The 26,267-nt window shown below is 50.5% G+C and overlaps 1 protein-coding gene across 1 annotated transcript in view; it reads left to right on the top strand.

Moving 5' to 3' along the window:
- Positions 1-21,092, top strand: part of LOC107120201 (KN motif and ankyrin repeat domain-containing protein 3-like) — a gene marked incomplete at its 3' end in the record, with an annotated part of 42,880 nt that extends 21,788 nt beyond the window's left edge. Inside the window, exons 2-4 of the mRNA XM_015422847.1 lie at positions 16,115-16,199; positions 16,410-18,236; positions 20,964-21,092. Coding sequence (XP_015278333.1) covers positions 16,163-16,199; positions 16,410-18,236; positions 20,964-21,092 — 1,993 coding nt within the window. The remainder of the gene's footprint in view (positions 1-16,114; positions 16,200-16,409; positions 18,237-20,963) is intronic.
- Between the last annotated feature and the right edge of the window lie 5,175 nt (positions 21,093-26,267).

Raw genomic sequence — 26,267 nt, 5'->3', positions numbered from 1 at the left:
AATTAAAAGACCCCTGTTCCTTGGGAGGAAAACGATGGCGAACCTCAACAGCATGATAAAAAGTAGAGACATCACCCTGCCAACAAAAGTCCGCATGGTCAAAGCAATGGTGTTTCCAGTAGCCATGTATGGCTGCGAGAGTTGGACTATAAGGAAGGCCGAGCGCCGAAGAATAGATTCTTTTGAACTATGGTGCTGGAGAAGACTCCTGAGAGTCCCTTGGACTGCAAGAAGATCACATCAGTCAATCCTAAAAGAAATCAACCCTGACTGTTCCCTGGAAGGCGAGATAATGAAACTGAAGCTCAAATCCTTTGGCCACCCAATGAGAAGGGAGCACTCACTGGAGAAGACCTTGATGCTGGGAAAGATTGAAGGTCAAAGAAGACGGGGATGGCAAAGGATGAGATGGTTAGACAGTGTCATAGATGCAACGAACATGAAATTGAGCAACCTTCAGAGGACGGTGGAAGACAGGAAGGCCTGGCGAGATCTTGTCCATGAGGTCACGAAGAGTCGGACTCGACTGTGCGACTGAACAACAACACCAATTGTGACTGGAGATTGGATTTATACCCCGCCCTTCACTGCCCGAAGGAGTCTTGGAGCGTTTTACAATCTCCTTTTCCTTCCCCTTCCCCACAACAGAGGTAGGTGGGGCTGAGAGAGCTCCCTCCAGAACTGCCCTTGAGAGAACAGCTCTGAAAAAACTTATGACTGACCCAAGGTCACACAGCAGCTGCATGTGGAGGAGTAGGGAATCCAACCCGGTTCTCCCAGTTTAGAATCCGCACTCTTTTATTTATTTAATTATTTATTGGTTTTCCACTTATTTGTTGTTAACATACATTTCTCCTTACATCTTTGAGTCTACACATTCCACACTTTAGATTTCCAAGTATATATGTTTTACCATCTACCCAAAACTACATTTTCCTCTTTAAATCTACACATTCCACATCTTATAGATCCAAGTATACAGGTTTTCCCATCTTTCCAAAAATACATTTTCATCTTTCCCTTGTAATTTCAAGCTTAACTTATCCATTTCTGCCACTTCTAAGAGTTTACCTATAATTTCCTCTATTGTGGGGAATTTATTTTGCTTCCAATACCTGGCCAGCATTATCCTTGCGGTTGTCAAAATATATACTAACAAATATTTAACATTGTGTTTATAACTCTCCGGTACCCTATTCAATAATGCCATTTCTGGGGTTAATATTATTTTTATAGTCATAATATCTAAAACTAGTTTTTGTATCATCTTCCAGTATTTTTGTGTTCTCCCACAGCGCCACCACATGTGAAAGAATTAGAATCTGCACTCTTAACCACTACGCAGAGCTACACCAAATTGCCGGAATCTCTCCTGGCCAATGTTCCCTCTAAGCTGTGGGGTTTTGTGAGCAAAAATTCAACTTTGTGAGCTACTAGCATTAAAGTTGTGAGCGAGTGATTTCGCTACTGTATAAATCAGTTTGCTCTGAAGCCATCCTTTCTGAGCTGAGACAAAAATGTGTGAGCCGGAGCCTAAAAAACTGTGAGCTAGCTCACAGTAACTCAGCTTAGAGGGAACACTGCTCCTGGCCCGACCTGGAGCTTGGCAACTTCAGTGGCAGTGCACCCTACCATAACTTCTGGTCCCCAGCAGCTGCCCTGTTTCAACGTATGCTGACTCCGGTCCTGAGCTGGCGATTGAACCTGGGTCCTTCTGTACACCGAGCAGGTGCTCTTCCACTGAGATAGCCGGGGGTGGGGGGTGGGGATCAGCCAGCTCTTGGAATCCCAAGGGTGGCATGTGTTAAAAGAAGGGCAGAAAATCTGTGCGTGTGTCCACGTGGCCAACGGTGGAAGGGCAGCCCTCTGCGTTCAGCCTCCGTCTCCAGTTCAGCGGTTTGTTTTGTCCTGCCGACTCTCTTCAGGAAGTCTGTGATGGAACCCAGGCGTCCGTTCTTGGCAGGCAGGCAGAAGCAGGACAATGGTCCTCTTTCCCAGCGGATGGGCGCTTCTCTGTAATTTCCCTTCCCTCGAGGAAGCTGGATAATTGATTCCAGCAAGGCCGGTTTCCCACTCACTCCCAGCACCCCCACACACACTTCCTTTGGCCTGAGTTTGTTTTCTATGAACTCCTGCTAGGAAGCCCATCCTGTTGGGGAGGGGGAAACCAAAGCGGTGCGTGCTCTGGACTGGTTTCTTGGGGCCCGAGCTTCCAGGGGCAAGAGCTGCCTTGTAATAAATGCTGGAACTGGGTAGCAGTCAATGTTCCCTCTAAGCTGTCAAGGCTTGTGAGCAGAAATTCTACTTTGTGAGCTACTGGCATTTGGGCATGGCATTGTACCCCATTGAAGGAGCATCCCACCCCAAACCCCACCTTTCTTAGTCTCAATCCCCCCCCCCCAAATCTCTAGGTATTTCCCAACCCTAGCTTGCACAGGTTGGGTGGATACACATGAGGGATTCGAGAGCTTAAGGCAGGGGTGTCAAACATGTAGCCCAGGGGCCGGATCAGGCCCCTGGAGGACTTCTGCCAGGCCCGCAGTGGAACTGGCTGTCTTCTGCTGCTTCTTCCAGTTCTGCTGCAGCTGCATCATCGTAGGTTTGCAGCTTACAGATACATACCTGAACAGCATACTCAAAATTGCAGCAGCACAGGCATTTTGATGCAACAATTCAGAACAAGAGGTGTCAGTTATCAGACATTGCTAAACAAAATATAATCAAAAGTTTTCAGCATGTTTTTATTTTAAGTTTTAAAAAACCCTTTGTGTTTGTGTCCTTTATAAAGTTTATATTTCTGCTACCTGGCATTACATTTTATGACACACCCAGCCCGGCCCGACAAAGTCTCATTTATGTCAGATCTGGCCCTCATAACAAATGAGTTCGACACCCCTGCCTTAAAAGGATTGGGATGTGAAGTAAGTCAAGATTGCTCCCTGCACATCCTGTGTAAACCAGCCAACACAAATCAAACAACTGTGTGTGCCCAGAGCCAGTGGCGGACCTACATTTTTGTGACCCTGAAGCTTGAACTCTTATGGGGGCCGCTTCTCAACCAGCAACAATAGGGCCACACCCAATAAGGATATGAAATGGGTATTAGAGCATATTCTAAGGTCAATATTAAGTACTTCAACCCATTGTTTTTTTATTCTGTCACTCAAATAGCCTTATTTTAATAACAAACACTGTGGGGGGAACTCTCCATCAATTTTGTTGATAAATTCACTCATTAAACAAAAGTTGCTTCAGGGCCCCTCCAGGATTAAAGTAAAGGTACAGGTTTCCCTTGCTTGAAAGCTAGTCAGTGCTCATCTCTGTTTCCAAGCTGAAGAGCCAGCGCTGTCCGAAGATGTGTCTGTGGTTATGTGGCCGGCATGTCTAAACGCCGAGGCGCACGAAACGCTATTACCTTCCCACCGAAGGGGTACCTATTTATCTACTTGCAGTTTCTTGCTTTCGAACTCCTAGGTCGGCAGGAGCTGGGACCAGAGACAGGAGCTCACTCCATCACGCGGCACTCGGGTCTCAAACTGCCAAACTACAGACCTTACGGCCTGCAGCTCAGCGTCTTAACCTCTGAGCCACCGCTCAGAGGGTCCCTGAAAATTAAGCTTCATTCGTTTCATAGTAGATCCACCCTTGTCTAGAGCAGGCTATGGTATGTTTAATAGTTGGGGAGAAGATGGAATATTGGCAGCAGCGGCTTCTCTCACCCTTCCTGTCCAATGACTAGAGAAACGGCACCTTCCAGATTTCCTCTAGTTCATTCCAAACAATCCAGACAACGGTTTACCCTGAAGGATTGCATTCCCGCGTGTTTCCCTTTGCCACTGTGGGGGAGTCAGTTAATTTCCTCCAGTTGCTGATTTGAATCTAGGCAGGGCTTTTTTTGCAGAAAAAGCCCAGCAGGAACTCATTAGCATAATAGGCCACACCCAACAGCAGAAGCTCATTAGCATATTAGACCACACCCTGACAGCACAGCTCATTATTTATTTTATTTTATTTATTCAAATGTATAGCCCGCCCGCCCTGCAAGCGGGCTCAGGGCGGCTCACAAATAGTCCCCCCCCCCCCCCCGGCTCGCCCGCCTTGGAGTAACGGGGGGGGCGCTCTTCAGGCCTTCCCTCTGTAGCTACGGACACAGAGGTTTTGACTGTAGTGGGTGTGGCCAACTCTGAAGTCAGCCGGAACTCCGTTCCTGTGTGTTCCTGCCCCAAAATAGCCCTGAATCTAGGATTGTCAACTCTGTGTTAGGAAATTCCTGGAGAATTGGGAATAGAGTTTGGGAAGGAGAGCACCTGAAGGCCGGGAAGCAACCCTGTTTATATCTGTGGTGGTGGTGGTGTTTTTTAAGTCAACCACACTTGCAGCTAGTTCCTTTCAAGGTATGAGCCGACTGTAGCCTAGGGCTGCCAACCTCCAGGTGGGGCCTGGAGTTCTCTTGGGATGACGTCTGATCTCTAGACTACAGAAATCAGCTCCCCTGGAGAAAATGGCTGCTTTGGAGGGTGGACGCCATGACATTATACCCTCCTCTGACCAAACTTCACCCCCACACTTCAAGTGGTGTACATGGACGACACCAGTTTGGTGTAGTGGCTAGAAGCCCGGACTGTAATCTGGGAGAACCGGATTGGATTCGCCACTCCTCCACATGCAGCTGCTGGTGTGACCTTGGGTTAGTCACAAGTTCTCTCAGAGCTGTTCTCTCAGGAGCAGTTTTCTCAGAGCTCTCTCAGCCCCACCTCCATCACAGGGTGTCTGTTGTGGGGAGGGGAGGGGAAGGGAAAGGAGATTGTAAGCCGCACTGAGACTCCTTCAGGTACTGAAGGGTGGGGTGTAAACCCAATCACTCCTCCTCCTCCTCCTTTTTCTTCTTCCTCCTCCTTCTTCTCCTTTTTCTTCTTCCTCCTCCTTCTCCTCCCTCCTCCTCCTCCTCCCTATTCTCCTTCCTCCTCCTCCTTTTTCTTCTTCTTCTTCCTCCTCCCTCCTCCTCCTCCTCCTTTCCTAACTTTCCACTAGCAACCCTTTCAGTTTGTAGCCCTGTTGTGTTACCTGGATGGAAGCTTGGGTGGGATAAGGTTGCCAGCGCTGGTGCAGTGGTTAATTGCGCGGACTCTGATCTGGGAGAACCGGGTTTGATTCCCCACTCCTCCACTTGCACCTGGCTGGATGACCTTGGGCAAGCCATAGTTCTGACAAGAGCTGTTCTTGAAAAAGCGCAGTTTCTGTCAGAGCTCTCTCAGCCCCACCTACCAGGGTGTCTGTTGTGGGGAGGGGAAGGAGTTTGTAAGCCGCTCTGAGACACCGTTGGGTAGTGACGGGCGGGGTATAAATCCAATCTCTTCTCTTCTTCTTCTAGATCCCATGGATCTGTTCTCGTAGTAGCCTTCCCCTGGAGGAAAGCGCTAGCAGAGTGGATCTGGGAGACCCAACTATTTCTTTTAAAATTGTACGTCTCTCCTCTTTTCCTTCAGTTATCGTCCCCTTTGACTGAAGCTCTCACGTTACGCAACTTTGTCTAAATATAATCTATTGTGTGAACCGTTCCTTTACACCTGGATAGATACCTGAACAGTATTTCATATTTTTATTTATTTTTGTACCCTGTGTGACATTCCAGGTCTCTGCCCCGACGACCTTTTAATCCTAATTTTAGAAAATACAAGCAGATAAGAGGCGGGCAGTTGGGAAACTTATGTGACTCGGCACTAGCGGAGGTGTTAAAATACCATGGAGGCCTGTTGTGTCTATACTTGAAGGCTCGGTTTCCCAGTCATTTCAACTCCAGAAAATTGCGATTGGGGGAGGTTGGCTTCCCCAAGGAAGAATCTGCCCTCATACTACAACTCCCAAGAATCTTTGGGAGAGGGGAGCCAGGACAGTTCGGTTTGTGACCTTGAGGCAATTTCTTTTTTTCTTTTTTTTTAAACAGATAATTTTTATTCTTTTTCATAAACAGCAAAGATTTACAAGGTAAGCATGAGCATAGTCAGCTCTCAATGGCTTCATACATTTCGTGCAGTTTGTCGGTAGTATACAATTTGAAAATTACCATAGATGCAGAGTATTAATTACATCAGGTACTGTTGAGCTGCGGTGGCTCAAGTGGTTGACACTGAACTGCAGGCTGTGGAAGGTCAGTAGTTCAGCAGTTCGAGACCCAGGTGCCGCATGACGGAGTGAGCTCCCGTCTCTAGTTCCAGCTCCTGCCAACCTAGCAGTTCGAAAGCAAGAAATTGCAAGTAGATAAATAGGGACCACTTCGGTGGGAAGGTAACTTTGTTCCGTGCACCTTGGTGTTTAGTCATGCTGGCCACATGACCACGGAAACATCTTCGGACAGCGCTGGCTCTTCGGCTTTGAAACAGAGATGAGCACCGCAACCCTAGAGTCGGATTCGACTGGCTTTCGAGCAAGGGAACCTTTACCTTTACCTTACTGAGTCAACATTTTCAGTGAGTTATCTACCTGACTCCAACATCTCTCTCCTGGTCAGTTACGGCCAGTTCATACCCCATGAACGTTATTTTTACCTTGTGAGGTGGAAGCTGAAAAACAATGAGCTAGCTCACACTAACTCAGCTTAGAGGGAACACTGCCCGGGACCAGTGGCTGATCTGCCCTGGGAGAAAATTCTTCCTTGGCCCCGCTCCCTGCCAGCACCCCTAACCCTGCCGGCACCAAAGGAGTGTGGAAAGAAGGGAGATAACAGCTCCGCCTCTCCCTATAGGGCTCGCCAGCGGCACAGGATCCAGCCTGGGGCCTGTGTTTTGATTGGCCGGGGAGGCTGCTGGAGGGGAGTCCATTCCATCTGATAAGGTGCGAGGAGTGTTTGACAGCTGGTGTGTCCCAGACCCCCGCCCTCTTCCCCTTGGCAGCCTGCGCCAGGGATGAGTCTGTTTCCCACCAGTTTTTTCCCATGGAAAGAACCCTTGGCCGTTTTAATTTTTTGTGGGTCTGGGGCAAAGGTCTGGCAGGTGTTCCCGCTGGGTCAGGCCTGAACAATTGCGCTCACTCAGAGTCCTTTCGCCCCTCCATCGGTTAGTGAGATCATTTCCTGGAGGATTTCCACGCTGGGCTCCGACTCCCTCTTTGGGTTTCCTGCAGTTGCCACAAACCTCAGAGTTGGAAGGGACCTTGCAGGTCATCTAGTCCAACCCCCTGCACTCTGCAGGAGCATAGCCGAAAGACAGCCCTACATACCTACAACATACCCGAAAGATGGTCGTCCAGCCTCCGCTTGGAAACGTCCAGCGAAGGAGCATCCACCACCTCCCGAGGCAGACTGTTCCACTGCTCAGCCACTGCTCCTGCTGACTAGGGTTGCCAAGTCTTACCTGCTGCTGGAGCGGGGGGCTCCGGCTTGTGCACTGCAACCCCATCACCCGGAAGTGATGCAACCACGCCGGGTACGCTGGGGGCGGGGCCACGACCATCCGAGGGAAAACCATAGAGTTTTCCCTCAGATGACTGTGGCCCCGCCCCCAGCGTGCCTGGCGTGGTTGCGTCACTTCCGGGTGACGTCGCGTACTTTGGGGGTGGGGTTCAGTGTTCCCTCTAAGCTGAATTAGTGTGAGCTAGCTCACAGTCTTTTAGCCTCCAGCTCACACAATTTTGTCTTCGCTCAGGAAGGATGGCTCCTGAACAAACTAATTGATGCAGTAGCGAAATCGCTCACTCACAACTTTAATGCCTATCGCTCACAAAGTAGAATTCTTGCTCACAAGACTCCACAACTTAGAGGGAACATTGGTGGGGAACGGGCCTCTGGGGCGGGGATTTCCCCGCCCCCCGGGGGGACTTGGCAAGCCTACTGCTGACGCTTTCCCCAGAATAGTTTGAATGTCTGTAAACATTTATGCCATGTCATAGTAAATCAGTCAGTGGTTGTTGGCGGAGTACACAGGTGAAGGGGAAGGCAGTGACAATAGTTAAAAAAAAAAAAGATGGCTTCATACAAGGCTAAGGCAATGTGAAATACTTACGTTCTCCCATAGAAGTAACTGGAGATCCTGCAAAGTTGTGTGTGGGGTTGTTTTTTTTTTTGAGCAGCTGGCTTTTGGAAGATAGGAGCAAATCCTGCTCTGTCAGCCTGGACAGAAGCCAAAGAAGTCCCTTTGAATTTATCCCGTTTATTCCTTTGCTTCCATTATGCCAGGGGTGTCCAGGGCGGTTCTGCGGCCCACAAGCAACTGGTGCAAGGGAGTGAGCATAGAGCTGCCAAGTCCCCTACTTGCCACGGCGGGGGAGAGTTGGTCCCTGTTCAGGACATTCTTTCTCTCATGCCGCGATGACATCACCTGGAAGTGACGTCATCACATTGGGCCTGTCACCGGCTGACGCTCTAGCAGTCAGCCTGGAAACTCTATGTTACCATAGAGTTTCTAGGCGGATTGCTAGAGCGTCGGCCGGCGACGGGCACAACATTTTACGAGCCAGAGCCCTGACGACGTGGGTTTTTGGCCTCGCAAATATTTATGCTATAATAAAATGTGCTGATCTTTTGGGGGCTGTGAGATTGCATGGTGTTTAATCCTGTTTACGCAAACAGGTTCCAATCATCTTGCCTGTCCTTTCCTTGTCCAGCAGAGGGCACTGCAGGCAGAAGCTTGTTTCGGGAGTCCTTAGCTCAGTGGTGGCGAACCTATGGCACGGGTGCCAGAGGTGGCACTCAGAGCCCTCTCTGTGGGCACGCGTGCCATCGCCCCAGCCAGGCCCAGACCATCATTAAAGTGTTGAATTCTCTGCCAAAAGATTTTAAGTAAATGAAAGCATTTGGGATTGCTTTCCTTCCTTTGTTTGGATCATCTTAAGTTAATGTATGAGTGGTTTTTTTCTAAAGTAAAACCTCAGTATTCAGGTTAAATTGGCGTGTTGGCACTTTGCGATAAATAAGTGGGTTTTGGGTCGCAGTTTGGGCACTCGATCTCTAAAAGGTTCGCCATCACTTCCCTAAGGGAACAGGAGGCTGCTCAGGAGTGGGTGGGCAGAGCCACTCCCGTTGTGGAGTCTGCAGCAGCCAAGCAGAACTCCTTCAGCTTCCGGGGCAGCCTCACTGGTAAGTTAGGAGCCACTGCAGCTATGTTCATGTCTCTCCACTTGGCATGCGCCTCCAGGGATGCTGTCTTGGATGGCCTCAGGCAATGTTCCCTCTAAGCTGCAGAGTCTTGTGATTCTACTTTGTGAGCTCCTGGCATTAAAGTTGTGAGCGAGCAATTTGGCCACTGCATAAATTAGTTTGCTCTGGAGCCATCCTTCCTGAGGGAAGACAAAAATGTGTGAGTCGGAGGCTAAAAAACTGTGAGCTGGCTCGCACTAACTCAGCTTAGAGGGAACACTGGCCTCAGGGATCAGCCTTCACACGTGGGTGTGTGGGTGTGCGGATGATCCTCTGTTGATGCATGGGAGCCTCTGACCAGCACTGCAGTCCTTTGCATGTAGGTGTTCGTCTGCGGCCCCCTCCCAGCTCACAGGGCCTTGCAGTGAGGACACACCAACCTGGAGCTTACCAGTTGCTGTCCTTTATAAAGTTTATATCTCCGGTACCCAGTGTGACGTTTTATGGCACACAGGGCCCAGCCCGACAAAGTGACATTTATGTCAGATCCGGCCCTCGTAACAAATGAATTCAACACCTCTGAATTATGCCCTGCCTTTCTCGCCCATGGGGACACAACGTGGCTGACAGAATTCCTCTCTGCATTTTATCCTCACAACAACCCTGTGAGGTAGGCTCGGCTGAATGTGCGAGACTAGGCCAAGCAAGCTTCCGGGGCACATTAAGGATTTGAACCTGGGTCTCTCAGATCCTGGGTGGATACTCTAGCTATTATACAGTACTGGCTTTTGTGTACCTGTTTTCACACTTCCTGTGTGAAAACAGGTCAAAGCATACCAGTAATACCAAACACACCATAATCTTTGGCATGCCCTCTGTCTCATCTTGGGGCAACCCCGCTGGTATTTGGGCCTGTGTTTTTCACCTATTTTGTAGTTAATACATGTATTTTTGTATAATTGAGATAGTAAAACAGGTCAAAGCATACCAGTAATACCAAACACACCATAATCTTTGGCATGCCCTCTGTCTCATCTTGGGGCACCCCCGCTGGTATTTTCCTTCCGGATATTGTACAGTGTGGTCAGCATGTCAATATGGTGCTTAGATTTTGAGGCTCTATTTGGGCCTGTGTTTTTCAACTATTTTGTACTTAATACATGTATTTATGTTCTATATTTAGCTATTTTAATACCGGGCCCTTTAATTTGGATTCATTTAACCTTCTAGGTTCTTAATTAATTCTTTTGGGTTAAGTTTTCCCCCCCCCCCCCCTCCTTTTTGTCCTACTAAGATTGTCTGCGTTGGATGGGAGAGATGTGGCTTAGATTTGCAGTTGGCCAGGAAAGCTCACTGAGTGAACCCTCCAAGTTTCCCTCAGGGGAACCGATCGCTATATTCTGGAGAGGTGCTGTAATTCCAGGAGCTCTCCTGGACCCTCCTGTTTGGTGTAGTGATCAGGAGCCAGTCCGGAGCCAGTTTGGTGTAGTGATTAGGAGTGCAGACTCTAATCTGGAAGAATGGGGTTTGATTTCCCACTCCTCCACTCCTCCACATGCAGCTGCTGGTGTGACCTTGGGTCAGTCATAAGTTCTTTCAGAGCTGTTCTCTCAGGAGCAGTCCTCGAAAGAGCTCTCTCAGCCCCACCTACAGGGTGTCTGTTGTGGGGAGGGGAAGGGAAAAGAGATTGTAAGCTGCTCTGAGACTCCTTTGGGCAGTGAAGAGCGGGGTATAAATCCAATCTCCTCCTCCCCCTAGTCCTTACCCATACCTCCCATTATTTATAGTCTCAGCCGTTCATCTGTGTTACAGGTTCTGCTCCCGATGGTACAGCAGTCAAAAAGATCTCTCTTGGCTATGTCCGTGATTGCCAAGGTATAAATCCAATCTCCTCCTCCTCCGTGGAGGTTGGTAAACCTAGTCCTTACCCATACGTCCCATTAATTATAGTCTCAGCCGTTCATCTGTGTTACGGGTTCTGCTCCCGATGGTATAGCAGTCAAAAAGATCTCTCTTGGCTATGTCCGTGATTAGCTCCGCTCCTGTGCGCTCCTGCAGGAAATTACCCCTGATTGTAACTGATCTCCAAGTGACAAAGATCAGTTCCCCTTGAGAAAATGGCCGCTTAGGAAGGCGGACTCTGTGGCATTATGCCCCGCTAAAGTCCCTCCCCTCCTTTCAGCAGGCTCCACCCCCTAAATCTCCAGATTTCCCCCCACCCACCCCAGAGCTGGCAACCCTAGTTATGGCCTATAGCTTGTGGAACTCCCCGCCACTGGAGAGACTTACTTACTTCCTTTATTTATCTCCCACCTTTCTCCCCAGTGTGGACCCCAAAGCAGCTTACATCGTTCCCCTCTCCTCCATTTTATCCTCACAGCAACCCTGTGAGGTAGGTTATTCTTTGAGTATAATATGGCTAACCAGGGGTCATTTCGTAGAAAAAGAGGTGCAGGAGCTTATTAGCATAACTCATTAGCATAACTTATTTGCATATGCCACACCCCCTGACATCGCCGGAAGTGTGTCAGAAGGCAACACCCACTGGCTCAGGCTCCACTGGACTCTTTTGGATTGCCAGCTATTGGGGGTGGGGGGGAATGCAGATCTGTCCTCGCAGAGGAGGGAGAGCTTGTACCTGAATAAAACTTGGTCTTAAAGGTGTCCCTGGACTGTTTTGGGCCGGGGAGAGCTCTGCAACTTACCTGGCTGCTTCTTGCTCTGACTGAGGGCTGCTGGGAGCAGGGGGCGGGGCTTATTGCATGTGCCTGCCCCTGGGGCTCTTTACTGCCGGAGCTCCGCTCCTGTGTGCTCCTGCAGGAAATGACCCCTGTTAACCCAAAGTCATCCAGCAAGCTTCCCTGGCAGAATGGGGATTCGAGAACCAAAAGGGTAAGAAGAAAGTCTAATGAAGGGCTAATATTAAAAACCTAGTTAGAATATACAAAAATACAAGTATTTATGAGAAAGACAGTTAAAAACATTCATAAGGGCCCAGTGAAAGCCTCGTTAAAAAGTATAGCCTAAACACAAGGGCCAGTGCACATGACCTGACGTGTTTCTGCCCTATAGGGGCCTTCTTCAGAGGTCAAACAATATTGAGGTACACATAACTTAAATACGTATTGTAATAAGATAACCAATAAGTGAACATTGGACCAGGAAGAGGAAGGTTAAGCAGCAAGATCTAGAGACACATGATAAAAATGTTTGTGAGGTCTCAAAAGGTGAAAGTCATGTGTCTGGTGCCAAATGTACAGTTGCTAAATTAGAACATCTTCCAGTTTAGGTCCAAAAAGCACCTGTGTGGCTATCAAAGTCAGAGCTAGAGTGTCCTCAAGCAAATACTTTTTTACGAGGCTTTCATTGGGCCCCCATGTATGTTTTTAACTGTCTTTCTAACAAATACATGTATTTCTATTTTTTGTATATTATAAGTTTAAACTAGGTTTTTAACATTGGCCCTTCATGAGACTTCCTTCTCGCCCTTTTGGTTCTTGATTCCAGTTTTTGGGTCAGGTTTGTTTTCCGCTCCCTGTGTCTTACAGAATGGGGATTCGAACCTGAGTCTCCTAGATACTAGCCCGCGCTCTAACCACTACACCATGTTGGGCAGATCCCGAGATGCGTCTTGTACTGCTGTTCGATTTTGTTTCCTAGGGGGCCCGTTTTTGGCTGCATCTAAGGGAGACCCACTCTGAACTCCTCACAGGAAGGGAAAGAGGCAATCCTTTCCCTCAGGAGCCCAAGACTTGCAAAGGCCTCATTTCCTGGCCCCAGATCATCTCGGTTTGCTGCATTAACTCTCCTTGGCAGGGATTTCAGATCCTTCTCAACATTTCATCTCCTCTTCAGCCCAAGAGGTGCCGGCTGCACGTGTTCTTCGCTTCTCTCCTCCTTTTGGGGTGGGGTGGGGGCTAGTATGGCTTTTCTCCATGGGCGACAAGCTAATTTTAGAACGTGTGATTGATGGATCTCGCTTCCTGCCCGGAAGGAGGCGGCAAAATGGCCCAGTGAAGCACTCCCAAACCGGCCCAGAGGACCCCTGTCTCCGCTTTGCGCTGGCGTCCCAAACACGTCCGTTTTCTGATTCATGCGAGGAACATGTTTGAGAAATCCCCGTCTCGTCTTCTGCTCGCTAAAGCACCCCACCCTTTGGCCACATTCTCATAGCTGAGCTCTGATTGTTCTCAGCCGGGAAAAGGGGGGGAAAAGAGTTTGGGAATTTGTACCACTAGTGGGATCAATCGCCGTCCAGCCAGGCAGAATGGTTGGAATCGGGGACTGTTAAAAAAAGCCTGCACTGCTGGGGGATTGGGAGATTGTTCTGGGGCAGAAGTAAAGCCGAAAGGCAGACGTCTGGGATCGGAGCCAGTTTCCTTTTCAGTCCAAGGAGGAGAAAAGGAATGCGGGATTATCCGGAGCAGGCAAGTGGCGAAGGAAGGAATTTTTGGCGGTCCGGGGTTTTTCATACGAGGGGTTCTTCTGAGTCTACTTTCCTGGAAGTGTCACGCGTCTACATTTTTCTCCCTAAATCACCGGCGGTTGTGATTCCTCTGCCCGGAGGGAAGGGCAGTCAACACATGCTCAGAGGCATTCCAATTCTTAGAGGAGGACAGCTGGAAGGGGCTGGCACTGGTCAGGGACACAGGTGCCAAGTTCGAATGAGTCTTTTGGGATTAAACAGCTGTTCAGGGCAGCTGCTGGAGGTTGGGGGGGGGGCCTAACAGCTGCAGGAAGTGCATGGAGCCGCGTACTAGGAGGACTGTGGGGTGGGGGGACAAGACTCCCTCTAAGCTGTGGAGTCTCTTGAGCAAAAATTCTACTTTGGGAGCTACCGGCATGAAAGCTGTGAGCGAGCGATTTGGCCACTGCATAAATGAGTTTGCTCTGGAGCCATCCCTCCTGAGCGGAGACAAAAATCTGTGAGCTAGCTCAGACTAACTCATCTTAGAGGGAACACTGGTGGGGGGTATGAGGGCTGGGGGCTGGGGTTGTCTGCCGTGATTCCATGCAACTACGGAGCAGGGGAGATGGGCTGAGAATTTGGGTTCCTGTTGATCTAAGCTGTTGCTTTAAACACCAAAGCGACACGGTCCTAGTCCATATAGTGGGACTAAGGGAACAGTCAGTCAAGCTGTTGGCAAGCAGTATTCAGGGATGCCTCTCAACCTCTCTCTACTTCTGAATATCAGTCGTTGGGCTGGGACGGTAGAAGACAGCTGTTGCTTTCCTACCCGGCAGGTCTGGTGTAGCGGTTAAGAGCAGCAGTCTGCTCTGGGAGAACCGGTGTTTGTTTCCCCACTTCTCCACATGGAGCCAGCTGGGTGACCTTGGGTCAGTCACAAGCTCTCTCAGAGCTGTCCTCACAAGAGCAGTCCTCGAAAGAGCTCTCTCAGCCCCACCTACCTCCCGGGGTGTCTGTTGTGGGGAGAGGAAGGGAAGGAGGTTGTAAGCCGCTCTGAGACTCTGAATGAAGGACGGGGTATAAATCCAACTCTTCCTCTCCTCCCCCTCCTCTTCCCCTCGGGGTCCTCTGTCTGTCCTCTGCTGGAAACGGAACGCTGGGCACCCCGGGCCCTCCTTTGCTTTGACCCAGCAGGGCTGTTCTGTCGTTGCTAAATGTTGTGGGTGCCGAAAGCAGCCACCAGAAACGGTCTTAAAATGTCCCTTTCCCCCCCGTTTGGTTTGGGATACATCCGAGAGGATGGCCTTCTCAGTCTAGACTTACCCCCTTGAGATTATCTTCCCTCTCCCAGCCTTCAAAATGCAAACAGCATCCATGTGACTAGTCGGTTCTTTTGGGATGGGGAAACAAACCTTGCAAGATGGCATGGTGAATCCTCAATGGGAATCCCTGTTCAGCGGCCAGGATTCTTGGATGGCTGCCCCACGGTTGCTATCTCTCTCTGCCTAACTCGCCTTGCAAGGTTGTTGTGAGCAGGGCCGGCCCCAGCTTATTTTGCACCCTAGGCGAGGATCCCTTCTGGTGCCCCCCCCCCGTGCACCCAGCATGGCTTGGACCCGTTAATTGGATATGTACCCCGGATGTACCCCGGACCTCCCATTCCCCTGGCACCCATGCTCTTAACACTCACTTTTGCTTTTGTAACTTTGCCTGCTTTGCACATCTGGCTTCCACCAAGGAAGACTCTGCAAAGAAAGGCACTCGCAGTCACAAACAACCTCTGCTTCTCACTTGCCTTGACAGTTCCTTGCTGGGGTTGCCATAAGTCAGTTGCAACTTGAGTGTCCTTATGTAATAGCCCCCCTACTTAGAGTCTTCTTTGACTCAGCTGAGTGACCCTTCTGTGCCCAGAGGGCTAAGTTATTTGGTGGGATTGGTGTTTGTATCATCAGAAAGATCATAACATGTTTAAAACTCAGTAGTGTTTGCAGCTGAACCAGGACAGCGGGGGGGTGTGTGTGTGTGTGCCAGTTTGGTGCCCCTAAGGGCCAGCGCGCTCTAGGCGAGTGCCTACTTCGCCTAGTGAGTGAGCCGGCCCTGGTTGTGAGGGTCATGAGCAATGCTCCCTCTAAGCTGTGGAGTCTTGGGAACAAAAATTCTACCTTGTGAGCTACTGGCATTAAAGTAGCCTCTCAACACCAATTCGTTTGCTCTGGAGCCATCCTTCCTGAGCTAAGACAAAAAGGTGTGAGCCGGAGGCTAAAAAACTGTGAGCTAGCCCACACTAACTCAGCTTAGAGGGAACACTGGTCATGAGTGTAGGGGGAAGGATGTTTGCCACCTTGTTGTGCTCCCTGGAGGAAAGGTAACGCAAAATGAGATACAGCCAGCGGCGGTATTAGCAAACTTAAACAAAGGACCTCAATGTATAGAATAAGCAGTGGGGGTTGGCCAGTCTCCATTCCGTCATCACTCGACTCCTCTAGCCGTAGCCTCCCTTTCAAGCTGTGGCGGTGGGACGTCTAAGCATGGCCAGGCTGCCCGTTTTGCAGCCCTGAATAACCCCCGCAACCAATTCTGTGCTCCACATTTGGAGTTTCTCCTCTTTTGAGTGTTTGGTTTGGTTTCTCTTCCAGATATATGCTGTCTTTGTCGGTGGCTTAGGGACATCCTAGCGAAAGAAAATGGCCCAGCCCACGCATCTAAACCGGAATCTCCCAGGTGATGAGAAATTCGCAGGTGACCTCTTGCGGGATCCATCTTTGAATATAAAAGCCTGGGGAGGCATTGGAGACTTAGGGTGGGCGGGAAGATGGTGACTGCCATTTTGCAGCCTCAGAACATGTTCCGAATACTAATGCTCGTATTCCATTACCTGTTCCTCTTTCATGTGCTTTTTTTTTGTCTGTGTATGTGTGGCTTGGATTCCAGATTTGGGTGGTCCGTTCCTGTACCGCAGCCAGGACCAGGATGGAGAGAAGGCCTCCTACTCCTTGGAGACCCCCTATGGCTTCCTGTTGGATCTAGATTTCCTGAAGTACATAGACGATATCGAGAGCGGCCAAACCTTCCGGAAGATTCCGCTGAACCGGAAGGCCAAGGGGCCTAAGCTGGCCCCGGGTTCTTCTCGTGGCCAGACTGGTGGCTGGACGTCCACTGAGTCCCTCTCCTCCACAACCAGCGAAGATAGCAAACCTGTGTTCTCCCCAAGGCCCAGAATATGGGCCAGTTCTTCAGAGCCCCCAAGCAAACAGGCCTCTCTTCCCATGTCCCCACCACCAGTCATCCATCTTCTCCCACCTCCATCTCCCAAATCCCTTATGAGAAACACACGGGTGGAGAAAACCTTGTTGGAGACCAGCAAGCGCTTGGAACAAGAGCACCTTGGTTTGCTCAGCGAGGGAACTGCCGTGACCACCACCAAGGCTCCCGAGAGCCCATCTAAAGTCGCTTCGCCCCCCTTGTTTTCACAAAACTTCTCTCTTTTCTCCGTCCCACTGACAGGGGAAAGCCAAGTTGACTTCAGCCTGCCTCTCGCAGGTCCTGTAAAAATGAGCCCCTCCAATTCAGGAAGGAGTACGCCAGCCACGGCAGTCACCCCCGCGCACCTCTACCATGTCCGTGAGCAGATGGCGGCTGCCCTGAGGCAACTGAAGGAGCTGGAAGAGCAAGTGAAGACTATCCCCGTCCTGAAAATGAAGATCTGCCGGTTGAAGAAGGAGAAGGAGCAGCTGGTGGCTGGCTTGTGGGAGAAATCTCAGGTGGGCGAGGCCTTCACCTTCGATTTCCCTCCCAAATCTCCCGGCGTGGAGGACGCCGCCACCGCGAGCCCGGAAGACAGCCGTGGGGCCGCGGACAGCGAGCCTCTGAAAGGGAGGCCGAGTAAAATCGCCGAGCTAAAGAAGCTGACGGAGAAGCTGTCAGCTTCGGAGAAGGCCGTGAAGGCGAACAAGGCAGCGGCGCCTCTTCCGAGAGCCGAGGAGCCCGCCCACAGATCGGTCGGGGTCGGGGAGGAGATCGACATGGGCGAGGCGGTGTTTTACTACCGCTGCCAGAGGCCGTGCCGCGAGGTGGCCGTCGGGTGGGAGACAGAGACCAAAGATGTCGAGGTGTGGGTCATGGAGTCCTTGCTTGGGGTGTCGGCCGAGACCGAGCAGGAAATGGAGCTCCTTCAGCAGACAGTTCAGCATCAGCGGGAGGTCATCTCTATGCTGGAGGGACACCTGAAAGAGGCCACGGAGGAACTGGAGGAGTTGAGAGTCGCCGTTTGCACAAGGATGCCGAAGAGCCTGATCAGCAAAGAAACCATGGCCCGGCCTGAGACCGTGGAGGCATCCACGGAGGCCGCTCCCGCCACCCAATGCCAGGCCGTGGGGGGCCACGTAGAAACGGCGGAGAAGGGCGTCCTCTTCTCCCCTCAGGTGGCTTGTGTCGGAGTCGGCTGCCATTTGCCCCAAGGAGACCTCGTGCCCGTCGGAAACAGAAGCAAAGCCACGCAGGTGGATCTGGAGGGAAACGGCAATGGGCCGGAACAGAAGGAAGTCTCCATCGTGGTAGGACCAGACGGAAAGGAAGATGTGCCTAGGCCGGAAGAGGCAAAAGTTGGCAATTGGGCGGCCACTGAGGAGCGTGAAGGGCCTCCCCCAGAGATGGAGATTCGGGGAATGGATCCGGAATCGCACTGGCAGCTCGTCGCAGTGGAAGAGGGGACAGCACAAAGGTTGTCTGACGAGAGTTCCTTAGGAAGAGCCGAAACTGGTGAGCTACGTTTCCTGCAACTCAAACTCAACTCAGATGTCGCGACCATCCAAAATAGGGTTGCCAGCAAGGCTCCCTCTAAGCTGTGGAGCCCTGTGAGCAAAAATTCTACTTTGTGAGCTGCTGGCATTAAAGATGCGAGCAAGCCATTTGGCTACTGCGTAAATTAGTTTGCTCTGGAGCCCTCCTTCCCGAGGCAAGACAAAAATGTGTGAGCCAGAGGCTTAAAAACTGTGAGCTAGCTCACACGAACTCAGCTTAGTGGGAACATTGGTTGCCAGATCTTGCCCGTCTGCCGGTGGGGGGCTCCTGGCTTTGTCCTGGGGTCTTCTGACTTGCAGGCCATGATGACGTCACCCAGAAGTGACGTCATCGCAATGAGCACACTGTACAGGGGGCACTCTAGCATTTGGCTAAAAACTCTGTGCTCACCATAGAGTTTTTAACCAAATGCCAGAGTGTGCCCAGTGCAATGATGTCACCTCCGGGTGACGTCATCGTGCCAGGCATGTTGGGCACAGTGGGGCTCTTTGGGGGTGGTTCTCGCCCCGCCAGGCAGCTGGCCAATGGCAGATTGGAGGTCCCAAAATCGGGGAAACCCTCGCCCCCATCGGGGGGGGGGGTAGCGACCCTGAGCCAAAATCAGGGTGATCCCATTTCTGGTTCTTTACATTATGTAATTTGAGTGAAGGCTTTCCAGGGTTTATTTCCATTTTCTCTGAACAACCAGCACAGATCTGGGAATTAGGGGGGGAAAGCTCCAAGAGTGTTCAGTGTGGATTGGAGACAGCCTGGTCAGTACCCTATAATGTGTAGGATCTCCCATCCACACTTTTTCTCCTGTTTTTAGGCGCTCCCTAACACTTGCATTCATTTTAACCAATGCGCCTGTCTGGAAACAACTCATCTAACAGCCAACAGTTGAAAACAAGCCCTGCACTTCAATACACCCCAGCGCTGTTCAGCTAACTCTAATGCATTCTGAACAGTGCCCTGGAGCTTGTCTGCTAAATTAGCTCTGGAGGAGAGGGTGTGTGTGTGTGACTGTCGAGGAAACTTTGTGAGACATAAAACCCCTGCAGTGTTCAGAACAAATCTTGTCCTAGAGTTGATCATAAATACTTAACATAGGCCTGCTCAGAGCAAAAGAACCCAGCAGCCATTTTCTTATATGTTGTGTCTTTTCGGTAGTATTAGAATATTAGAGACTCGATGGACCAGACCGAGGAGGGTCTGTTTAGCCTAGCGTCCTGTTTCACATAGCGGCCAAACACATGCTTCCGTAGGGTTGCCAGATCCCTCCTGGTAATGGGCAGGGGACAGGGGGGGGACTTACCTGGAGAAAGAGAAAGGCCTAGAAAGTGATGTCATCATACTCTCAATCAGGGGTTGTTCCGTAGAAAAAGAGCTAGGGGAACTCATTAGCATAACTCATTAGCATATGCCACACCCCCTGACATCACCGGAAGTGTGTCATAAGGCCACACCCCCTGACATCACGGGGAGGGAGCAACTTACCCTCCCTCTTCTCCTGCCTCCTCCTGGCTGAATGAGGGCCGGAAGCGGGGCGGCCGGAAGCAGGGGGCGGGGCTTCGTCATGTGCCCCGCCCTCCGTACCTCACCCGGGGGAACTGCGATCCCCCCCGAAATGACCTCTGCTCTCAATGTCCAGGCGACACTCTGGTATCTGGGCAAAAACCTCTATGGTGAAACTGCCTTTTACCATAGAGTTTTTGCCCAAATTCTGGAGTGTCACCTGGATGTTGCTGGTGTGATGCAATGAGGCCTGAGCCTTTCTCTTTCTTCAGATAAGTCCACCCGCCAGCCATCTGATCGGTGGTTGGGGGGGGCAAGGCCTGGTGGCAGGGTACCCCGGCTTCTACCAGGGGGGGTCTGGCAACCCTCTTCTTCTAGGAAACCCACAAGCAGGGTCACAACAGCTCCCCCTTCTGTTGTCACCCTGCACCTGGGTTTAAAGGTATACTGCCTCTGAACATGGAGGTTCCGCTTAGTCATAGCCATTGATAGACTATCCTCCATACAAAGAGCCCTGCTGGACCAGACTGAAAGTCTGCCTAGTCCAGCATCCCGTTTCCATCAGAGGCCTGCAGAAGTTCTGGAAAACCCACAAGCAAGTCATGTAGGGTTGCCAGCTCTGGGTTGGGAAATACCTGGAGATTTGAGAGGGGGGCGGAGCCTGGAGAGGGTGGGGTTTGGGGAGAAGAGGGACCTCGGTGGGGTACACTGTCATACGGAGCCCACCAATGTTCCCTCTAAGCCGTGGAGTCTTGTGAGCAAACATTCTACTTCGTGAGCTCCCGGCACGAAAGTTGTGAGCGAACGATTTGGCTCCTGCATCAGTTAGTTTGCTCTGGAGCCCTCCTTTCCTGAGCTGAGACAAAAAAGTGTGAGCCGGAGGCTAAAAAAACTGTGAGCTGGCTCACACTCACTCCGCTTAGAGGGAACACTGGAGCCCACCCTCTAAAGCAGCCATTTTCTCCAGGGGAACCGATCTGGGTTGTCCGGAGATCAGTTGTAACAGCAGGAGATCTCGAGGTGCCACCTGGAGACTGGAGACTCTAAGGACATGGCGGCTATGTCTTTTCCTTTCTGTTTGCCTCTCAGCAGCTGCTGTTCACAGGCAGACAGAGGGTCTCCATGTCACCACTCCGGAAACAGGCATTTATTAGGATCTGAGAACCAGTCTTTGTTTTGTATTCCTTCCAGGAGCCCTCAAATCGATCATGAAGAAGCGAGATGGCATCGGCAAGGCCGAGGCAGGAATTGGCAGGAAGAGTCTCCAGTTTGTGGGGGTACTGAATGGCGAGTACGAATCTTTCCACTTCCTTTCTTGGGGTGGGGGGGTCGCAGTGCTTCCTCTAAGCTGTGGAGTCTTGTGAGCAAAAATTCTACTTTGTGAGCGACGGGCATTAAAGCTGTGAGCCAGCAATTTGGCCGCTGCATCAGTTAGTTTGCTCTGGAGCCGTCCTTCCTGAGCGAAGACAAAAATGTGTGGTCCGGAGGCTAAAAACCTGTGAGCTAGCTCACCCTAACGCAGCTTAGAGGGAACACTAGGTGGGGTGTCAGTGTCTGTGCAGGGGGTGTTCATTTGCCAGCTGGAACTTCATTGTCCCATAACTGTCTTTATTTATTTATTTCATTTCATTCAGCTTATATACCGCTCCTTCCCGAAGGCTCGGAGCGGTTTACAGAGAAGTAATTTACCATTTTCTAACTAGGGCCACACAGTACAGGGGAGAAATGAATGCCTGCCAGGCACCAGAGCAGGGTGTGTTCATGGTGGGTTCTTCCTCAAGTCGATGGTGTCTCGGCAGGATCTTCCGGTAGCGACTCCTTCAGGGCGGACCTTCGTGGTGCACGGGTCTGCAACGGTTGCAGCACTGGCCTCTGGCCTCATTGGCTCCGACCGTGCTGCGTTGCTGCGTCGTCACACTTTCTCTGCGCCTGGGTCATTCGTTCGTCGTCCGACTTTGCCGTATCTTTAGAGAGTCTTGGGTTGGGGGGTATTAGTGTTTTCGCCAGCTTATTTGAATTACGCGGCTCCAGCACCTGCTCTGTGCTGTGGACGACGCTTGGCTAGAAGGACAGAATGTAGTAACTGATTGTATATGATTCATGCCCTGATCTGGACAGCTCGGGCTAGCCCGATCTCAGAAGCTAAGCCGGGTCTGCCCTGGTTAGTACTCAGATGGGAGACCTCCCAGGAATACCAGGGCCGTGACACGGAGGCAGGCAATAGCAAACTACCGCTAAACGCCTCTTGCCTTGAAAACCCCTATGGAGTCGCCATAAGTCGGCTGTGACTTGATGAACATCACATAAGATTTATGTCTCACCCTTCTCCTTTAAAAGCAGCCACAACGGCTTACAAAAGGGCTTCTTGCACTCTGGTGAAGGCTCCCCATGTGAAAAGGAAGGGCCACCAGCAGTGGGATGGATACATGTAGTCCAACCCAAATGAATAAACAGTCTGCCAGATACGGCAATACAGTCATAAATCTGCAATTCATTTTTGGCCATCCAAGAGCCGGCTCAAATAAGAAATGGGGCGATGCTTCAGGATCGATGCTCCAGCTAGACTTTTAGCTAGACTTTAGGGTCCACTTATCAGCACTTGACCTGGTTCCCCCTTGCCTCGGTATCTCTGTTTTCATTGCATTGCCTCGGATCATTGGTAACTCACAACAATTTAAGGAAATTGATGAATTATGTTCGAAACCCACCGCGGCCAGAGTGAGCACCTGGCCCTTGTCCCAGCTCCCGCTAACCCAGCGGTTCGAAAGCGCCAATTAACATCAGAATGCGCAAGTAGATAAATGGGTACCTACCTTAGAGGGTAGGGGGCACCCTCCCCCGCCGAGGGGGCTGTTGGAGCATCGGAGACCGGTGAATGGCGAGCAGCAAGCGGCGAAAGATGGCGTCCAGGCACAACATCGGAGGTGGAACAGACATTGGCGGAAAGGCAGAGCCAGGAAGACGCAGGGAGCGTGAACGGCGCAGGCGCGGTGGAGCCTGGAGGACTGAGCCGAAGCCATGACGGAGCGTGCTGCGCAACGGAAGGGCCCTGCTGACCCGCCATGGAAAGACCACCGGAAGGGAAGGAGCCAGGAGCCGAGCCGCCGAGCCGAAGAAGCCGACCCGGGAAGAAAAGATTGACCAGTCCCTCCACTGCGTGCCGGTAGGGATTGTCCCCACCCCCTAGTATCTGTGGCCATAGGTTAGGGATAACTGATTAACTGTAGCCGCTCCGAGACCCCTTGGGGGGTTCGAGCGGGGTAGTAAGTTGAAATAAATAAATAAATAAGATACGGGGCAATGCTGTACTGACTGCAACGTCACCCCTGAATGGCCATAAATCTATGCAGAAGGTACCATAAAGAAGAAGAAGAAAGAAAGTGAAAGCGGCATGCAGTGTAGAGGGAGATTAACTTCCTGAAGTGGCTGTGGGGAAACTGCGAGGAAACAGATGGGTGCAGAATCAGCCTAGAAGACAGAGTTCCCGCAACTCACCCCCAAAGTATTCTTCCCAACATGCCATTTTTTTTTTTTTTGACGTTTGGTGTATAGATGGGATGCTATCAGAAGTATTTGCCGCAGATTGAATCAATACATATGGGGTCCTAAAAGAAGAGGGGGGTCAGTGTTTTAAAGAAGGGTTGGCAGCTGGGGGCTTCCAAGCTCAATCCAGCCCCCCTCCCAGGCACACTGTTATCAGTCCACTTCCTGTTATGGAACAGTAATCTGTGTGAAAAAGATGCTAACACTAGTTCAATAATACCCAAAGTGTTGATACAAATACAACCATTTAAGCACAATCGAGTCCAATCTGAAAGTAGAAAAGTTTCCTCTTGAGGTGAAGATGTATGAAGAGTAATATACGAAGAATCTGGATATTAAGAGCTCCATTTCGAAGAACTTCCTCAGTAACTAAACATGACAGAGATTACATAATGGGAATAATGACACATACAGTATAAGGTAACATGGTTACAGCAGTAACAAAATATGTGTAAATACCTGAAACAATATATCTTCAGATAGGCTATATGCACTCTTGTGAGTTACAGCAGACACATCTCCTGTGTTAAAACCAGGGGTCATTTCCTGCGGGAGTGCACAGGAGCGGAGGTCCGGCAGTAAGGAGCCCAGGGGGCGGGCACATGCAACAAGTCCCACCCCCTGCTCCCAGCAGCCCTCAGTTGGGCCACAAGGAGCAAGAAGCAGCCAGGTAAGTTGCAGAGGCCCCCCTCCGGCCCGCCTTCAGGTACAAGCTCTCCCTCCTCTGTGAGGGCAGATCTGAGCGTTCCCCCCGCCCCACAGCTAGCAATCCAAAACAGTCCAGCGGAGCCTGAGCAGTGGGTGTTGCCTTCTGACACACTTCTAGTGATGTCAGGGGGTGCGGCATATGCAAATATGCTAATGAAGTATGCTAATGAGCTCCTACACCTCTTTTCTACGAAATGACCCCTGGTTAAAACATGCAAGTCAAGTACCATAAGTATAAACATGATATAAACTGAAGTATAAAAGAATAATGATGACAAGTAGCCGCATGAAACTTACATAAATGGGCATTTATTAACAACACCTTACACTGTATGTGTCATTACTGTCATTATTTAATCTCTTTCATTTTTAGTTACTGAGGAACTTCTTTGAAACGGAGCTCTTAATATCCGGATTCTTTGTATATTACTCTTCATACATCTTCACCTCAAGAGGAAACTTTTCTACTTTAAGACTGGACTTGATTGTGCTTATATGGTTGTATTGAACTAGTGTTAGCGTCTTTTTCACACCGATGACTATTCCCTTGTACATCTACACTGTGGTTGCTCTTACCACTTCCTATTATGGGGCAGAGAGAAACTTTACAAAAAAGAAAATTTCTCTGTCTTGTTGCTGTCTTGTCTTGTAGAATTATTTCTGGCTGGGAAAGGTAATTGGGGTTGGGTATCCAGAGCTGCGGTGGCTCAAGTGGTGAAGACGCTGAACTGCGGGCTGTGGAAGGTCGGTAGTTCAGCAGTTCGAGACCCGAGTTGCCGCATGACGGAGTGAGTTCCCGTCTCTAGTTCCAGCTCCTGCCAACCTAGCAGTTCGAAAGCAAGAAATTGCAAGTAGATAAATAGGTACCACTTCGGTGGGAAGGGAACAGCATTCCGTGTGCCTTGGTGTTCAGTCACGCCGGCCACATGACCACGGAAACGTCTTCGGACAGCGCTGGCTCTTTGGCTTGGTAATGGAGATGAGCACCACAACCCTAGAGTCGGATTCGACTGGCTTTCGAGCAAGGGAACCTTTACCTATCCAGGGCTAATATATTTTTCACAGCTGTATTTGCGGGCAAAAGTGGAGGGAGTAGGAGAAAACGTCGTTTGGGCTTGCTGGCCATTTGGGGAATAGTTTGGTCGTCTTTCTCTTGCCCAGAGCAGTCCAAAATGCAAGCTTCGTTTCACGACCATGGATCTAGTAAGGGGCAGTTGTGCCAAAATCATCATAGCCTTAAGAGAATGGCGGTTTCTCTTTATGGCATAAGATTTGTTGGGGCCTGCCTGTCAGCTACCAGTTGGATCCTTAAAAGGAGTTGGACAAATTCATGGAGAGAGACAAGAGAGAGCGAATTCTATGGGTAGCTGAGCTAGTCTGCTGCAGTGAAAATAAACAGGAGCCTCCTGGCATGTTACAGACTTAACAGGATCTCATTCCAGCTTAAACTTTAGTGGGTGTAGGGCTGCTAGGCCCCCCGGTAGCCATTGGCAGGAGATGAGGGCGTAGGGTTGCCAGCTCCAGGTTGGGAAACTCCTGGAGATTTGGGGATGGAGCCTGGGGAGGACAGGGACCTCAGTGGGGTACAAGGCCATAGAATCCATCCTCCAAAGCATCCATTTTCTCCAGGGGAACTGATCTCTGCTGTCTGGAGAGCAATGCTCCCTCTAAGCCGTGGAGTCTTGTGAGCCAAAATTCTACTTTGTGAGCTGCTGGCATTAAAGTTGTGAGCGAGCAATTTGGCTACTGCATCAATTAAGTTGCTCTGGAGCCCTCCTTTCTGAGCTAAGACAACAGTGTGTGAACCAGAGGCTAAAAAACTGTGAGCTGGCTCACACTAATTCAGCTTAGAGGGAACACTGGTCTGGTGATGTGTCATTCCAGTCTTGACTCTAAGCAGCTCTTCCTGGCAACTAACCCCCCCCCCCCTGCATGTAATATTTTAGGAAATCTGTTTCAATGTACGTGAAGAAGTGTGCACACGCTGAGTCTCTGTTCTCCCAGGTACACAGGGTTGAGCTTGGTTTGTCTTCGGGGTACTGCTGGATTCCAGCTTCATTCTCACATCTCTTTGTTAACTCTTGCATTGACGTGCTAATTTGCTGCCATCCTTTGATCTTACTGCCCACCCGATCCAGTTTCAGCTCTGCGTGTGCATCTTGGCTCTGGTTGGCCCCTTCTAACGGCTGCCCCCCCCTTCCTGTAAGTAACCCTTGAGGAGTCTTTATTTATTTATTTATTTAT

Source organism: Gekko japonicus, unplaced genomic scaffold (assembly GCF_001447785.1).
Source record: "Gekko japonicus isolate JY-2015 unplaced genomic scaffold, Gekko_japonicus_V1.1 scaffold5250, whole genome shotgun sequence".
In the NCBI taxonomy this organism is placed as follows: Eukaryota; Metazoa; Chordata; class Lepidosauria; order Squamata; family Gekkonidae; genus Gekko; species Gekko japonicus.
The sequence above is the reverse complement of the archived record's forward strand: the minus strand, read 5'-3'. Positions and strand labels throughout refer to the sequence as shown.